General features: G+C 44.6%; 2 protein-coding genes across 2 annotated transcripts; both read left to right on the top strand.

Annotated features, from left to right (window-relative positions):
• Positions 1-41: 41 nt before the first annotated feature.
• LOC143335746 (putative C-mannosyltransferase DPY19L4) lies at positions 42-7,686 on the top strand. The gene is made up of 19 exons (XM_076755358.1): positions 42-402; positions 565-735; positions 1,319-1,443; positions 1,539-1,629; positions 1,749-1,870; positions 2,093-2,238; positions 2,578-2,701; positions 2,787-2,921; positions 3,259-3,390; positions 3,724-3,825; positions 3,923-3,996; positions 4,149-4,307; positions 4,448-4,567; positions 4,679-4,799; positions 4,893-4,949; positions 5,045-5,127; positions 5,211-5,343; positions 5,674-5,832; positions 6,036-7,686. The coding sequence occupies exons 1-19, from the start codon at positions 312-314 to the stop codon at positions 6,198-6,200; spliced, it is 2,310 nt and encodes a 769-aa protein (XP_076611473.1). The 5' UTR covers positions 42-311; the 3' UTR covers positions 6,201-7,686.
• Positions 7,687-7,895: 209 nt separating this feature from the next.
• On the top strand, positions 7,896-17,522 carry ints8 (integrator complex subunit 8). The gene is made up of 28 exons (XM_076755034.1): positions 7,896-8,046; positions 8,838-8,976; positions 9,153-9,327; positions 9,594-9,734; positions 10,035-10,106; positions 10,355-10,406; positions 10,663-10,842; positions 11,012-11,119; positions 11,443-11,592; positions 11,780-11,880; positions 12,084-12,225; positions 12,638-12,708; positions 12,977-13,152; positions 13,318-13,448; positions 13,682-13,792; positions 13,885-14,089; positions 14,245-14,366; positions 14,821-15,005; positions 15,101-15,134; positions 15,241-15,300; positions 15,390-15,451; positions 15,567-15,685; positions 16,057-16,160; positions 16,306-16,356; positions 16,499-16,572; positions 16,653-16,717; positions 16,840-16,883; positions 17,312-17,522. The coding sequence occupies exons 2-28, from the start codon at positions 8,844-8,846 to the stop codon at positions 17,426-17,428; spliced, it is 2,985 nt and encodes a 994-aa protein (XP_076611149.1). The 5' UTR covers positions 7,896-8,046; positions 8,838-8,843; the 3' UTR covers positions 17,429-17,522.
• Positions 17,523-17,532: the final 10 nt, after the last annotated feature.

The following is a 17,532-nucleotide window of genomic DNA, read 5'->3' as shown; positions in this document are numbered from 1 at the left end:
TTCGTTATCGGTTCTTCTTCGTCGCTTTTTTCGCCAACCGCAACATCCGCCATGCCCAGCCCAGCAGCGGTGCTAAGTTCAGTCCTCCACATCCTCAACATCAACAACACGAGAAGTGTGCGGCTGCTGCTTTGCTGCTTCGTCCGAGGAAAGTTCATCTAGAGAAGGAAAGCTCGTAGCTTAGCTTGTCACCTGCCTAGTTTACCGCAAAGCCAAGTATTGGTTTGAGGGCTCTTAGGTTAGCTAACTTGTTAGCTAGCATGCGGCTGTCTCAACACATCACACAACTCTCGGACTAATTTTATCTCGTCATGACCGAATTAAGATGTCGGAAAACAGACACTTTGATGGGAGATAAAGAAGAGGATGAGCACCAAAGTGAGCCCGAGGGGCGCAAGACACGTAAGTTTAGCTCTCTTAGCAGTTTGCTAACTGAACAGCAATTAGCTTCCTCTGCTAACTTCAGTTAACTTTTCCAGAGGAGCCCCACGTCCGACTCGGATGCTTGTACAGATTGTGACAAAGCCTGTAATTAAACTGTAGACTGTTTGACCACATGAACAGATACTAATGGGCCGGTGAACACGGAGGATGAGGGGAGTGTGGCCGGTGGTGGAGCAAATGACAAGCAGCAGAAAGAGGAGGATGAAGTTAAAGAGGAGGATGCTCAGCATAAACAGGAAGAGTCAAACAGATCGGGGCTGTCTGCCAAGACGTCCAAGGTGTCCTCTGCATGTGAGTCCATGTCCTTTATATTGAGGTGTCAGTAAAGTTTAAGCACTGCTCCCAATGCTGGACTAATGATCCTGATGTGGGGCCGTGTCATTTGACACAAGCTTTGCGTCTGTTCACTACATATTGTTTATCATGACAGACAATTATGTAGTCTAGATTAAAACTGAAAAAAGGTGACTTCATCAAAAAAAGAAAAGAAAAAATCCATAAAAATAGGAAATATATGTAATAATAATTGTGAATGAAAGAACTGCACAGTGTTTGAAACAAAGAGGACGGGATGTGAAGTAGAAGAAGAAGAAGAAGAAGAAGAAGATCCTTTGTTTATAATCATCTCTTATTTACCCACAGAGTACAGCTCTGTATGAGCAGTTTAAACTGTTATCGGTCAGCAATAATACAGACTCCAACTTTAAAAGGGACAGAGACAAGTTGGACCAGAGACTCAATAAACCTTGGATGGTGTTGTAGTTAGTTACACTGTAAAATCAGCTGAAAGCGGATTTGTCCTTGGTTCTTACACTCTCATTATAACTTGTAAGTATTGTTCTGAGATGTGATGTTGGCTGTTTCTGCTCCTCAGCGGGTTTTCTGCAGCGGCTGGTGAGGGTGTTCTTTGGATGTCTGGCGGCGGTAGCCTGTGGCATGCTTTATGCCATTTATCTGTCAACATATCATGACAGGAAGTTCTGGTTTTCAACTAGACAGGTGGGTGATCGGCTTTCTTTTGAGCCCGCTTCCATTATATTTCCACAGCACTGTCATTTCATATTAACGCTAAGATTCACTTTCGTGTGTGTTAGGAGCTGGAGCGTGAAATCACCTTCCAAGAGGGCAGCGGGCTCTATTATTACTACTACAAACACATGCTGACAGCACCATCTTTTGAAAGAGGTGTGTGTATTTTGAATGCAACTAAACACAACATCAGAGCCGACACTGACCTGAATTAAAGGGCTCTGAATATCCCTCTTGTTAGTCAGCTCGCTTCTCATGTGGTTTGTGTTTTCCAGGGTTTTATGAGCTGACGCTAGATAACAAGACCGTTTCAGGTCAGACCATCAACATCGTGGAACGCTTGTCTCTGTATCCAGAGCTCATCACAAGCTTCATATACAGAGTCACTAACAGCCAGGTGAGTAGACTCCATGCTGCTGGGCTCAGCAACAGACGTGTCCACACAGACTCACCTGTCAGTCACTTTGCCAGATACTTAATCCTGTTTAAGTGCCTTTTAGCACTTTGACATTGTTATTATCCGGCCAACTGAAGCAAAACGAGTTTTTCATGCTTCTGCTCGTATAATTTTGGCCTCGTCCGTGATAAAACCCTGATGTTTTTCCCTCTCTGCCTTCAGGATTTCGTGGAGCCAATCTACTTCTATGTTGGGGCGGTTTTTGGCCTCCAGGCGGTCTACGTCACTGCCCTGTTTGTGTGTAGCTGGGTGATGAGCGGCACCTGGGTGGCTGGCATGTTGGCCGTGGCCTGGTATGTGATCAACAGGTGAGAGGAAATGTGCCACCATGTTCCTCGTGCTTTACTTCGGGGTGTGTCTGAATGCCTCATCGTGTTTCTTCCTCCTCTCAAAGTCGATCACATTGGTGAAGTTATCTTCCCTTCGTGAACTTGATCAGACGTCCTTTCTTTCCATCTCTCTCTCCTGTTGCTACTTTCTAATAACAGATGCCTCACAGCAGACTTGAAAAATGGGGGTTCGCTGTTCAGACAAATAAAAGTCTCAGTGATGAAGCATGATAATACCCCCCTGTTTCACCCCCCGGCCTCACTTGTTTTCTTTCTGTTTAATGGTGACAACTCGCCTGTGGGTCATTTCGTCCTCAGACCAGATACGACCAAAGTGGACCATGCTATCCCTCTGCGGGACAACTGGGCTCTGCCTTACTTCTCTTGCCAGGTGACAGCTTTGACTGGATTCCTGAGTAATAACATCAGCTCTGCTACTGAGGTGAGCCTCTCATGAAACCACGTTTTTTTTAAAATAGGTGGAAAACTGCATGGACACACACGCGCTGATAACTGTCTCTCTGTAGATGTTTTGCTATCTAACCATGAGTGCCACCACCTTCACCTTCCTCCTGGTCTGGGAACACAGTCACTATGTGCTCTTCATCCAAGGCCTCTGTCTGTTCTTGCTGGACTCTTTTGACCTGGTGCCACCACGTAAGGTAACGCAGTCCCAGCATCATAAGGAACAATCCAACAGTCTGTTGGCACATTTTTTTATATAGTTTGTGACGTAAGTTGAGGTTATCACAAATGGCCATTTTTACACGTTGTGTTGATAAGCAGATGAGATATATAACATGTTAATAATGTGAGCTTTGGGGTGCTGGTAGGCAGATTGCTATCTTCAGACAGAGCCAGGCTAGCAGTGTCCCCCTGTTTCCAGGTTTTATGCTAACTTAAGCTAAATGGCTACAGGCTTTAGCTTAACAGCTAAACATGCTTTTTCCTTTGCTTCTCTTCTCTTTCTCTCCATCATCCCTCTATCTGGAACTCAAGATGGCAGACATTCACAAGGTGTACCTCAGCTCCTTGTTCCTGGCCTACTTGTTCCACTTTCAGAACCCGGCCCTGCTCAGCTCACCTCTGCTCAGCCTCCTGATTGGCTCAGTGCTCGCGAGGTACTTCCAGGTAGAGTTAGCTGCTCCCTCACGTCAGAGCTTCCATATTGAGACGTTTGTTTTAACTTGCATTGAATCCAGAGTGGGTGAGCTCGAGTAAAGGCACTGCTAGTTGAATTACTGGTTCACTGATTAATCAGTCAACGGATAATAATCAGTGACTTTTGAAGACTGATTGATCATTTAACTAATTTATCAAGTAAGAAAACTACCTTTCCTGGTTGCACCTTTTCAAATGTGAGGACTCTCCCTTTTTTGCCTTTTTTGAATAAAAAACTGATTGTACAGGGTTTGAATGCACAGTTAAATCATCTCAATGCTGTTTTTTCTATTTCAACTGCAGCAAAAGATGAAGATGGGACCTCTTGTAGCCAGAGTGATGAAGCTCTTCTTGCATTTCCACCTGGTCTTCACCACAGGGATCACCTTCAGTTATTTGGTTAAGGTAAAAAAACAATGTCTCCATGGATCCATTTGTTATCACAGTGAAGAGAATTCATCTCCAGTTATTGTCGGTTGATCGTCTCTGTTTTTATTTTCAGAAACTGATACCTGTCAGCGAGAGTGACTTCATATTGAAATTCCTTGAAGTAAAATTTGGGCTCAACACAACGACGTGAGTCCCAGCCACTGCATTAAAATTGTGGACACTGGTTTTACTAAATGCTGCCATTGTTTATTGCTCTGCACCGTTTTTAACACTGTCCTTGTCAGTCATTATTTTCTCTCTGTATAATCTAATGGAAATGATTTCTTTCTGTCTGTTAGTGACTTTGTCACCAACTTCCTGCTGTGCCAAGAGAGTTTCCAGACACCCGGTCAGGACTTATTTCTAAGACTGACGCAGGCCTCTGTGCTGCCCTTCTACTTCCTGGTGCTGGCTGTCTGCCTGCTGTCCACCCTGCAGACCATTTACAGAAGACTCAGGTGAGACACACGGTGCCACAGATGTTTCTCTTTCTCAAGCTGCGTGTTGTTCACACAGTTTGAAGTTCTTCTGTTTGAGGCTCCACTGTTGGCTGTAGACTTCATGTCCTGATGCTGACAGGATTTTTGCTTTCACACAGCGGTCAGCCAATGAAAACCAACCTCAGACTTGAAGATGGACGAATAGGAGAGCAGCCAGAGGTCATCTATCATGTGTTTCACACGCTGCTTTTTGGAGGCCTAGTTCTGCTGTTTGATGGGTACGGCCATCTGCTGGATGTCTAACATGTTTCTGGAGTAAATGATAAAATGTTGATTCCTCTCTGGTTGTGGCGCAGCTCGACGTTGACTGTGTTCTTCTTTTCATGCAGGATGAAATATTTATGGACCCCGTATGTGTGCATGTTTACAGCGTTCGGCGTGTGCTCTCCAGACCTCTGGATGACTGTGTTTAAGTGGCTCAAACTGAAGTCCATCCATCCTGTAGTACTGGTGAGAGATCCCATTTTCACTGAAAAAAAATAATATCTTAACTTGCTGAATCTGTTAATGTTAATGTTTTGGGGTTTTTTTTAACCTCTCCAGTCTCTGATCCTGAGCACTGCGGTTCCGACCATCATTGGATTCAGTTTGTGGAGAGAGGTGAGTATTTTTTTTTTAGTATCATTTCAAGCTCTTTACATCAGACATTTAAAAGCACCTGATATCCTCCGACACTGCTCTCCTCTGTGTTGCAGTACTGCCCTCGTGTCTTAGCAGAGTTGTCAGACCTGCAGGAGTTCTACGACCCAGATACAGTAGAGCTGATCAGCTGGATCAGGTGGGTTGGCAGAGCTTTCTACATGTTCAAATAATCTATATTTAAATCTTTATTGTCACATCTAACATCATCTACTCGTCCAGGTCACAGGCTCCACTGGCGGCCGTCTTTGCCGGCAGCCCTCAGCTGTTAGGAACCGTGAAGTTGTGTTCAGGATCAGCTGTGACCAGTTTACCGCTTTACTCAGACGGCAGCCTGCTGAGGAGGAGTGAAGACGTGAGTGAGATGAAAGGAGACACTTTGTACTGAACAATAACAGCATGAGACGCCTCAGAGAGTTCAGGCAGTTTTAAACAAAGCTAGAGAGCACAAGTTTGGTTATAAAGAGGTGATTCAAAATGCATTGTACTGATCATTTATGCTATGATGCAGTGTGTTAGAATAATATGTCACATTGGGCCTTTTAAAAAATGTTGCATGCTCTCCATCACCTTATTTTCTTCTCATTTGCTGTTAGAGACAGAGAAATGCTCCAAACCATTTTAACTGTGCTCCAACCGATTTTGATTTTCCTTCTCACATTATCCTCTTTTTTTCTTCCTGTAGACTTACCAGGTCTATGCAATGAAATCTGCAGAGGAAATCTACAAGATTCTGACCTCTCAGAAGACAAACTATGTGATCATCGAGGAGTCTGTGTGTAACGAGCTTAGTATTAATAAAGGCTGTCGGATCAAAGACCTGCTCGACATCTCCAACGGACATGTGAGTGTAGACGCTTGTTATTTTACCAGCTGCCAAGCTGCACTTTCAATGGTGCATATTGTTGCCACCAGGTGGACGTCATGATTTTAAAGAGGTTAGAAGTAGAAATAAGAAAAATAGACAATGAAAAAGGTAGAAAATCAATCAACTATTGATTATGACATGAGTTTTTAATCAGGTGTTCCCTATTCTCTCACATTCAGGTTGTTTATGACAAAGGAGAGATTTACTCTTTCTCCAAGCACGGAAGGTTCTGCCAGGAGATAAAGCTGAACTACTCGCCTTACACAAACTACTTCACTCGAGTTTTCTGGAACCGCTCGTACCACGTCTACAAAGTGAACTCTGTCATCTCCTTTCAGTACTGACAGCAGCTTCTGCCTCCCTGCTGAGACTCCACTGAGCCTGGCTCTGGCCGTCTCCAGGCATTCACATCCTGTCCACAGTGTGACACAGAGGACTGCAGCATGCTGTTGCACTGTGTGCTCGGAGAAATGTCTGATCATTGTTACCTTACACATCCCGGTGCTGATGCAAATTCAAACCAGCTGGGATCAGCTGAGCACACTGTACTTGTTCTGGCCTTCACGTCGCTTGTTTAACATGGAAGGACCCTGCTGAAGTTGAAATATGCCATATTGATTCCTGTACTGTAGTTTTATAAGCCATGTGTTGCTGTTACCATGATGCAGTTAATGAAGGAAGAGGTTGATGTGTGAGTCAACAGATCTTGGTCGTATTTTTGCGCATATTGTTTTGCGCTACTTAGCAAATGTTAGCATGCTCGTATGCTAAAACTAAGGTGGTAAACATCAACAAACCGTCTGCTGCTGTCAAAGCGCTGACTACAAAACAATGACTACAATTTAATATCCTAACATAATCTGATAATTATGTCTTGATTGGGGGAAAATAATTTGATATTTGAGCATGTGATTAAATCTTTATGTTGGAATACTGATCCAAGTCATGATCACTGATGGCCCACCACAACAGGGTTTAAATCAAGAAACTTTAAGACTTATTCAGAATATTTTATCTGAAGAAAATGTGATTATTAAGAGGAATTGAGACCTATAAAAATATTGGAAATCATGGCTGTTCCTCCCCCTCTGCACACATTCTGTTCACTTCCTCACAAAAGTACTCATGCAGTACTGTGTATGTATTTGTACTTTAGACAGTTGCTGCTCCAATATGCTTAACTTTAATAGGGATTATGTGTCTTTGTGGGTTAATAAATCCCTGGGGTCTGCCATCAGCTGCACTCCTGCAACACTGGACTCGTGACACCAGATATGAAGTGAAGATGAATGGAGGGTCAGTATTTGGACTGCAGACTAGCTGGTTTTAATGTTTCACATGTGCTCTGCTTTTCCCATTTTAATGACGGTGTTGCTAGGAAGCAGCTCTGTGCACTGCACGTAACACCGGTGCCTGGCATGATGGAGGGGTGTTATGTCCAAATATCAGCTGAACGACCCAGAACAGCACAAACAACGTCTTAAACTGCTTGTGTCTCTTTCAGCCTTAAGAGTAGTGGAGGCTGGTTCTGAAGCTGCTCCTTTCTGTTGCATTATGTTCATCATCCTCTTCGTCTGGATGCCTTATTTTGAGATGTGGGAACTGACTGACTGACATGTCTTTATCAATCGGACCTTTTGCTAGATTTTCCAGGCCCTGGATGTTACCTTGAAGTGTTTGGTGGTAAATTCCTCCTGGTGCTATCATGCAAGTGTCACCAATAACAATCCCTTTGCAAAAGGCCATGTAGTGAATATTAGGTTTTATTGATTTACTTGTGGAGATTAAAAGTGTGTATAAGTTGATGAATAAAAAGCTGACCTCTACAGTATGTTCATGTTTTTGCCATGTGCTGCCTTAAATTGTCATTTTAATGATGTGCTATTTTTTGTTCTAGTTGAAAAAAGAAAGCATAAGATTATATATTTTAAAATTAAGTTTTAGAAAATACTTGAAACAACTGAAATGGCGTGAAACGTACGCGTAGAGCATAAATATGCGCAAATATGGCGCACTGTGAGTCTCCTCGGCGACGAAGCGGAACCGGAAATACGGCGCAGAGATGGCGAAGCACAGAATGAATTATGTGAGAACTAAACAGTCCATGTAGCTGTTCCGGCACTTATTTTAGATATTTTTAATGTGTATTTAGCTTAGATATCCTCTACTTGTTCATTTTTGCCTGTTAAGGTAAGAAAAACCGTCCCTCTGTGTCGGGGCCGGGCTGTTACAGTAAGGGTTTAGCCAGTTAGCATGAATATTAGCTCAAAACAACGCTGGCTATACACACACAACAGAGACTGGGTGAAAGGGATGCGATCGCTGTTACACACTGGCAGCCCCTACCGACCTGCGTTCAGTCACAGTCCGACTCATTTCGACGAAGAACTGAAAATCCGCCCAGTCGGGACTGCACGTTAACAGGATAAACACTTTTCTGTCTACTACAGAAAATAAAACTATCATTGATTAGTCGCTAACTAGCTGCTCTCACGAGCCTAGCATCAGGAGATACCTATCTAGGTTGCATAGGTTGGGTGTACGTGAGAGGTGTGTGCCTCTAAATCCATTTTATAACTAAACGTGAAAGCAAATGAATGAATAAATACATGTGCACAAAATGTAATGATTGTGGCCATGTGTTTTCAATAAGGACGTGTAATGTGATGTTACATATACTCTATTACAAGGCCATGCGTTCATGTATGTTGTGACTTAAGTACAAACATGGAAGTTTAAGCAGGAGGAAGTTTTTTTCAGTATGAAAAATTAACCCTGATAACATCAGTACTTTTGTCTCAGACTTGACACAGTCCTCCAGACCCATAGAGGACTTTACTGTTGACATTACAGTCACTTATAATAGAGGCTCAGGAGTAAATTACTCCCCCGATGAGTGGACTGGTCTTGTGTCTGTTACACTCCTTACTGTATGCCTTGTAAGATAAACCAAAGTTAAAATCTCTGTCACCGTTCACCAGGGGAGGATGAGCGCGGAGGCGGCGGACCGGGTAGCTGCTGTGGCCAGCAGTCGGCCCAGCACGCCTCTTCAGACGTCCTGGTTTGAGTTCCTCCTGGACGGCAGCCTGCTGGAGAAACACCTGCAGAAGTCAAACCCAGGTCCGCTCAGTGTTCAGCATGAATAACAGTTATTATTCAGTAGCTTTGGTAGATTTGTAGTGGTCTCATAATCAAATCAAGAGTCCCATTCTTCATTCATTTTGTTGTTCTATGGTGATTTTTCTCCTTCCTTTGAGTAACGGGCCAAGACATTAAATATGTGTGTATTTCCACAGACCCGACACCAGTGCAGCTGATCATCCAGTTCCTGGAGCAGGCGTCCAAGCCCTCCGTGAACGAGCAGAATCAAGTGCAGCCTCCAGCAGACAACCGCAGGAACCGTACCCTGAAGCTGCTGGCACTGAAAGTAGCTGCACACATGAAGTGGGACCTGGATGTTCTTGAGAAAGGGTAAGCGTGTGTGAAAGGCTCCTCTAAACTAAACATGTGGAGGAAGTCAGTGTCACTTTCCAACTTTTCATGCTTTTGTAAGATGGTCGACCTTGCATTTAATTCAGTGGATATGAAAGAGTGTCAGGGTTGCAGATATTTGTCATTTTGCACAGGACACTGGTATCCTTCACTTTAGCTGATGTCTGAAATTTAAGCTTGCAGATTTTCTGTCCAATCATACAGACGATTGCATCATGTGATGATTTGTTCTTCTTCCCCGTCAGCTTGACCATTCCAGTATTAAATATGTTACTGAACGAGCTCCTGTGTGTGAGCAAAGTGCCACCTGGAGTGAAACATGTGGACCTGGACCTGTCCACTCTGCCTCCTACTACAGCCATGGCTGTCGTCATATACAACCGCTGGTGAGTAAAACCTACGAGGAAAACACACGAAGCTCACAGAGGTCAGAGGTCAGACGCACCAGCTGAAGTAGTAGAAGAGCAGAGCTAATCCACTGTGGTCACACAGTTTTTTTACTGTCCTGTCTCAGAGGGAGTTACTGCAGCCTGAAGTGGACTTGAGTGCATCCGATCATGTAGTGATGTGTAGTAATTTAATTCACGTTAGTTGCAAAGAATAAATAAATGAAGAAACTGCTTAAATTGAAAGGCTAACAAAGAATTTTAACTGTCCTCATGTCCAATTCTTCCTGTCTTTCAAAGGGCCATCAGAACCATTGTGCTGAGCAGCTTTCCAGAGAAACAGACCAAACCGGGACCTCACCAGATGAACATGTAACTGCCACTCCTTCCTTCCTGTCACCTCCCTCTGAATCGGAACAAGCTTATAACTGTAGGCAGAATTTTTATGAGAGCAACAAAGGAAAACTCCATTTTTAATAATACCATGTGCATGTGGACCAGGCCTTATAAATGACATCATCCAGGCACAGCTGCACATGAAAGTTAAAAAGAAAACAGCAGCGCTTTTTGTTAAAGTGGTCGGTTTGAGTTCTGAGTTCTCATCTTCTGGCCTCTTCCAGGTTAAGTGTTGTGCAGCAGGAGAAGGAGATGACTGAAAACATCCTGACTGTGGTGAGTTAACACGTTTTGTTGTGTATCGAGTAGAAATCCCCAAACACTGTCATGAAATATCCGTTCTCAAACTATTGCTGATGTGAATAAACGTTATTCACATTTGAGATGCATTTCGGTGTCGCAGATAGTTTGGATTTTATAAAGGTTTCGACTTTTCATTATATCTCCTTTCCCAGTAATCACTGTCCTCTGTCTCAGACTTTATCCAGCGGGTGAAGTATGAATGAAGTGTGCTTTCTTCTCATGCCCTCAGCTGAAAGAGCAGGCGACCGACTCCATCAGTGTCCTGGAAGGAGCTCTGCAGCTGAAGAAAGACTTCTACGTTCACACGCTGAGGACTCTGGACCTGCTGGCTGCTGATGCTGCTGCCAACGGAGAGACCGAGTCCTCGACCGCCGGGCTCCGCATCAGCGCAGATGAGCTGCACTGTCAGGTTAGTGGACAACAGTGTTTCTTTCTGGGCTTCTGAATGCAGGTTACATCAAACAGCGTTGCTTCAGATCACAGTGAGAATATGTCCTTACTCTAAAACTCTGCATATGCTTGTGTTTAATTGGTTGAGCCGAACCCAACACTGGTCTCATTTATGTTTGGTGTTTCAGGTGCATTATGATGTAGGAGGCATTTTCTTCCAGCAAGGCTGCACAGACCAGTCAGCCTATCAGAAAGCCAGGGATCACTTCAGACAGACAAAGGAACTGTTAAAGAAGGTACGTCAACCTGAAGTCGCTAACATGAAGCTATGATGCTGCTGTAAGTCCTTTCAGGCTCAGTGTGGTTTTTGATGCGTGATACATAAATCATCATTTCCTAATTAAACTGGTCCCGTAGTCGTGATCTGACCCCTTCAAGCGATTGGCTAATGCGTGAAGTCCTGCATGCAAACACTGAATTTGGGAAAACTTCTTTTAGTTTCTGTGCTGCACACACATTAAAACACATCACAATTGAATATAAGTAAAATTGACCTGCTGTAAAACAGTTTGCCTCCAGCAAAGTTTGTGAATCTCCGTCACTTCTTAATGTTTTTCAGCTGGACTCGACTGTCCACGTTCACCTGGATGAGAAGCGTCTGGCAGGCTACTGGAACGCCTGCAAGGCTTTGACTGAGGACTGTGACTCAGACTCCCAGACCACATCCTACGATCAGATCAACAGCCTGATCCGGGGCCGCAACTACCAGGTCAGAGCCGACGCTGCAGTGACAGTAAAGCTAAAGATTTGTTTAGTAAAAATACACCTGAGACGTCACAGTGAGTAACGTGGCATTAATACAGCTCCAGCTGTAAACTGAAGGTAAATGAGCGAGCATGTGTAGTTCTTTATATGATGTAAAACTTGTCCATTGACTGGATTCCTCTCTCTGACAGTCTGTCATTGAGGCCTTCATCAAAGACAACGTGTCCCGCAGTTTGCCAAACCACTTCAGACGTTCGGTTCTCAGGGAGTTCCTGTACAAAGTCCAACAAGGGTGAGACCACCATTCAGTCCAACATGGCGATTCTAGAACATTCTGACACTGATGTCTGACTGCTTGGTATCACCTGTAATAAAGGCAGATAAAGTCCAGAAGTGGAAGGATTGAAGAGGATGTCTAGTTCTTAGTGCAGGCTGTTTTTTTATTATCATATCCACAAACAATCTCGCAAACAGCCCATTTCTAACACTCTGCAGGGAGTCGGGTCTGGATGAGGTTTGTCACAAGCTGTGTGTTTGCAACGCCGTCAGAGATGCTCTGGAAGGAGAAGTCCTCAGTGTGCGTTTCCAGCAGCTCCTCCTCAAGCCCAGTAAAAGGATGGTGGACTTCATCTTAGAGGTACTCCTCTTCTTGTGTTGTGATTCTTGCAGGAGTAATTAATGCTGGAGCTTCGATGGTAAATGCACAAACCTCGGCTCATGCAAAGGATTTCTCAGATTTAAGTCTGACTTGTAACTGATCCATCTTTCCTTCGCTCTGTGATAACCGCCATGAAATGAAGCTCAGATTACCTTAAATAATGCAAAGAGTCCGTGCAATCCCTTTACCCAACTGGCATCAGTGACACTTGGAGCCATTTGATTATGGAAAGAAGTTTGAGGGAGTTTTATGGGAAATTTCAGACCTGATTTGTAGGAAATCCTTTCTCAGGAGTTTGATGAGTTCAGTGTGTAACTGGGACTGACCTGATTTTTTTTTTCATGATATTAAAATTGAAGCTACTGCACATTTGATTCTGTTTGTCCTGCAGGTGTGCACACTTTCTCTGGAAAAGGAGCGTCCCTCTGAGACATGCAGGAAAAACATGGCCAATTTCATGAAGTGAGTGACATTAAAGTTCGCTTCATTTTACTTGACTAGAAGAACAAATGTAGTTTGTCCTCAATGTATTACACACTGATGTAACAACCAAAGTGACAATAAATCCTTTATTTAGTCAAACGAAACAGCCAACCCTGCAGCTTGCTGCAATGCAGATCACTGTGCAGCATCTTTTTCTGCTCGAGCTGCAGCACACATCAGACCTAAAGCTGTTAACGTGCCGCAGTCCTTAAACCATCTTTTAAGCGAGACCACGCTTGTCTGGCAGGACTCTGTGTGAAAGCTTGGAGGAGCTGCCTCTGCTGTTCATGGTGTCGTCTCATAAGCTCTTCATGGAGCTGTTGAAGGAGGAGGAGAGGAAGGTCTTGGTGGAGCAGATGAGGAAGAGATCGGCCACAATCAACCTCAGCGCCAAACCTCTGCCTTCTTTCTACGACATTCCAGGTACAGCGCAGAGATTTCCTCGTGTATTCTTGCACTTGCATGTTTGTCGTCTATCAAACGGCTTGTTGTCAACAGGAAATCTGCCTCCAGCCAGTGATCGATTAGCGCTGGCTGGTATGTTTCAGTCTCCTGAAGCTTCCTGCTCTTTGGTTTGTCCCTCCACAGCTTCAGCGAGTGTGAACATTGGGCAGCTGGAGCAGCAGCTCATCCTTTTACTGGAGCCCCGCAGGATCAGACAGATCCTCATCGAGCTCCACGGCATGGCCGAACGACCCTTCTGGAGGGTCAACAGTAAGGTCAGAGGTCAACAAACTGAGACTGGAGAGAAGCAAGTGCTGATGAAGACAGTCAGGATTTATAATAACTCTGCTCTTAAAAGCGACTTACAGCATAAAGCATGATTCACTTAGATTCACACATGGCCAGAATTTAAGGTTGATTTAACTTATTGTGGAAAACGGATTCATTTTCAGACATAAAGAATTTACTCTGAAACAACTCAAGTACCACTTTCTGTTTGTGTGTAAAGTGGGAAGTTCCTCTCGACTACATTAACGTGATCCTCGGCATTAAAGACAACCTGACCAAGGACCTAGTTTACATCCTCATGGCCAAAGGACTCCACTGCATATCGATTAAGGTGCGCTCACATGATCAGTGCTCAGAAATGTGGCTTTGCTGGAAAGAAAGAAAAAACTTGTGCGCTTGGCTAACGTTTTGCTGTTCTCTCAGGACTTTGCTCACGCACGGCAGCTTTTCTCAGCTTGCCTGGAGCTTGTTACCGAGTTCTCCCCGAAGCTGAGGCAGGTGATGCTGAACGAGATGCTGCTGCTGGAGGTCCGAGCGCATGAGACGATGGCGGCCGAGGGCAGCAAGGAGCGACCGCCCCCCGACCTGGTGAGCAGGGTCAGAGGATACCTGGAGATGAGGATACACGGTGAGTGGGTGGAAACTGTTGTTACCTGGTCTGTACCGACATGTAATGCATCACAGCTCTTTCTGATATTTTAATGCTTCTCTCACCAGCTTAAAACATCTTAAACGGCATCAGAATCTACTTTTCACATGCTCTAAGTTGTCCTTTGTCTCCAGATCTGCCTCTGCGTCAGGTGGTGGGAGAAGAGTGTGTCGCCTTCATGTTGAACTGGAGGGAGAACGATTACCTGACTCTGCAGGTGCCACCGTCCCTGGTCATGAACAACCCGTACATCAAGGTAAGAAGTCTGTTTTCAAGCCCATTACAGCCTCAGTTGATTAGATGTTATGTGGCTTCTTACACCTGATTTCACCAGTAAACATAGCATCTGTGTAGCTGACTTCAGTGGGCTAAAAGGGAGAGATGAAAGGAGAGAAATGCTGGACTTACATGTCAGGTAGACACAAACGAGGCTCCAAATAAATGCGGCCATAAAATCTACTATTGCAGCTTTAAGCCACACAATTCATATATAAGTATTGTGCATCTCTTTATACACATTCCTATAATTCAGTTGGACATATTTGGTAACTTTAGGAGACACTGGGGTCTCTATGAGTCCAAACAGGGCTCTGTACGTTTGAACAGACACTGTGATGATGGAACCTCCGGGGGGTCTGTGATGCTTGGAAAGGTCAGGACCGCTGTGGTTTTCTCTTCTTCAACTCACCCCGTCTGTTTCCTTCTGATAGCTCGGTCAGCTCCTGGCTTCAACGTGCAAAGAGCTCCCAGGTCCTAAAGAGAGCCGACGCACAGCCAAGGAGCTGTGGGACGTGGTGGTGCAGATCTGCAGCGTGTCCATCCAGCACAAGAGGAACAACGACGGCAGAGTGGGCCTCATTAAACACAGAGAGTCGTCCATGGGCATCCTGCACCGGTACGCTGCAGACAGGTGTTCACAGTGATAGGCAGAACACACAGGTGAAAGAGTCCTGCTCATTCTGCTCTGTTCTCATTCTCTCGCCCATTTAGGAGCAAATTCATCACTTTCATCAAGAAGCTAAGAGTAAGTATCTGACAAACTGCACTTAAACCAGCTCGGACAGGTGAGGTTTTCATTGAATGAGGCGCTGCTGATGAAAAGTTAAAAAAGTGTCACGTATTTCTTCCAGGAGCCGTTGGTGCTGACAACCCTCATCTCACTGTTTGTGAGGCTTCACAGCATAGTGCGGGTGAGTCTCTGATCTGAGCTGCATTTACACCGTAGAGCCTCATGTCGGCTGCGTGGTAGCAGGATTATGGAACAGTTTTCTTTTTTTAGGATGACATTGTGAATGAAGTGACAGCAGAACACCTCTCCATCTGGCCGTCTTCTCTCCCAAAGTAAGCCCCAACGTTTTCTAATGAAACGTTAAAGATTTCTCAAACAAAGCCACTGAATGTGACTCTGTGTGTGTGCGCGTGTGTGTGTGTGTGTGCGTGTGTGTGTGTGGAGCAGCATACAGGCGGTGGATGTGGAGGCTGTGGCTGTGACGGTCAAAGAGCTGGTGTCCTACGCTCTCACCCTGAATCCCAACAACCAGTCGTGGCTCATCACACAAGCCGATATCTACTTTGGTAAGAAGATGTCAGAGAGGACTAAACTTCTGGGCTTCGATGACTCAATACAACTTTTGTTTGTGCAGTCAGAAAGTATTCCATCTGTGAATTTGGTTGAGGTTCTTGTTTCTAAAATGCTCAACAATGGATTTAAGAAGACGGGTTGAATTGCAGTTGTTTGCAGAACCAGATGTGTGGCCATCAGGAGTTTCAAGGCAAGAATCACTGAATTAAAGTAAATTCCCTCGAGTTTCAAATGTCTCTGTGGCAAACACCAAACATCTGGCTGCTGAATTGGCTGCAGCCGTTCAGGCGGAGTGTAAACACAACGTCAGCCCGACGCGTCAGCTGGACTGACGCTTTTCTCCCTCGTCTTTCTCTGTTCGCAGTGACCAATCAGTACTCTGCTGCGCTGAACCTTTACCTCCAGGCTGGAGCCGTGTGCTCCGACTTCTTCACCAAAGCTGTTCCCCCCGATGTCTACACTGACCAGGTTCATCACAGGGTTACTCACCTGTTTTTTTTAAAGTTTCAGCCCACTTCTGTGCTCTTCAGCGACATTAAATTGAATCGTTCTGTTCTTTCAAGCTTCAAGTTTCCCCTCAGGGATGATAAAGTTTACTTTACTCTGTTTGCAGGTCCTGAAGAGGATGATCAAGTGCTGTTCAATGATGAACTGCCACACACAGGTCAGAGGTCGATCCAGTCACAAGTCTGTGACGACTTAATGATGGGACAGTTTGTTGTCTGCTTCAGTGTTCAGGCTTTATTTTCACACCCTGTTTTCTACAGTATAAACTGACGTGTGAGCGCCTGATTTTCCTCTGTTAGGTTGCTGTTCTCTGCCAGTTTCTTCGAGAGGTGGACTACATGACGGCGTTCAAAGCTCTCCAGGAACAGAACAGGTATGACACGACGTGACACACCTGACAGTAACGAGCAGCAGCTCCGTTCTGAACATCTCTGCCTTCTTCTGTCGCCACAGTCACGACGCCATGGACTCGTTCTACGACTACATCTGGGACGTCACCATCCTGGAGTACCTCATACGTATCCTTTTTCCATACCTGTCATCGTGTCTCTTTTGGGGCTCTTGCACGAGAAGTCTTTAAAGAAACCTGCAGTTAACATCAACATGTCTTTTTTTTTCTTCCTTCCTTGACTGCGTTCAGATATTCACCATAAACGGGGCGAGACTGAGAAGAGACAAATAGCGGTAAGCAGTTCAAACCACCAGTTAAACAGTGTTTCTGTACAAAGATAAAACGATCAACTGCTACTAAACTTCTGCTTTTTTAAAAAAACAGGTCAAATATTTCATGTTCAGTGTCAATTAACGGAAGCTTCTCGTCTGTTTGATAACCGACCAAATGCAATGTGACATATTTCATATTATACTCAATATGTAATAACAGTACAGAACAACTGCTGAACTGTACAATTAACCTAAATCATGAACACAGTAACTGCAGGAAGTTTGTGTAGAACAAGTTTTTTGATGAATTATTTCCTGTGAATAAGAGATGAGTTTTCCAGATATTTTTAGGTCTGTCTCATGCACTGGTTCCCAGCCCAGCCAGTCCAGCCAGCCCGCACACCTCCAGGTCTTTGCTCCTCGTGTCCTGACTCTTTGCTCTTCTTCAGATAAAATCCATCGGACAGGCCGAGCTGAACACCAGTAACCCCGAGGAAGTGCTGCAGCTGGCTGCACAGAAAAGGAAGAAGAGGTTCCTGCAGGCGATGGCCAAACTGTATTTCTAGGAGACACCTGTCAGACTTTTGGGGGGGGTGGGAACGGATATTTTATTTTGTCTTAGAAAATAAACTTCTAAATAAATACAGTTGCTCATTTGTACACTTGTAAT

Source organism: Chaetodon auriga, chromosome 17 (assembly GCF_051107435.1).
Source record: "Chaetodon auriga isolate fChaAug3 chromosome 17, fChaAug3.hap1, whole genome shotgun sequence".
NCBI lineage: Eukaryota > Metazoa > Chordata > Actinopteri > Chaetodontiformes > Chaetodontidae > Chaetodon > Chaetodon auriga.
The sequence above is the reverse complement of the archived record's forward strand: the minus strand, read 5'-3'. Positions and strand labels throughout refer to the sequence as shown.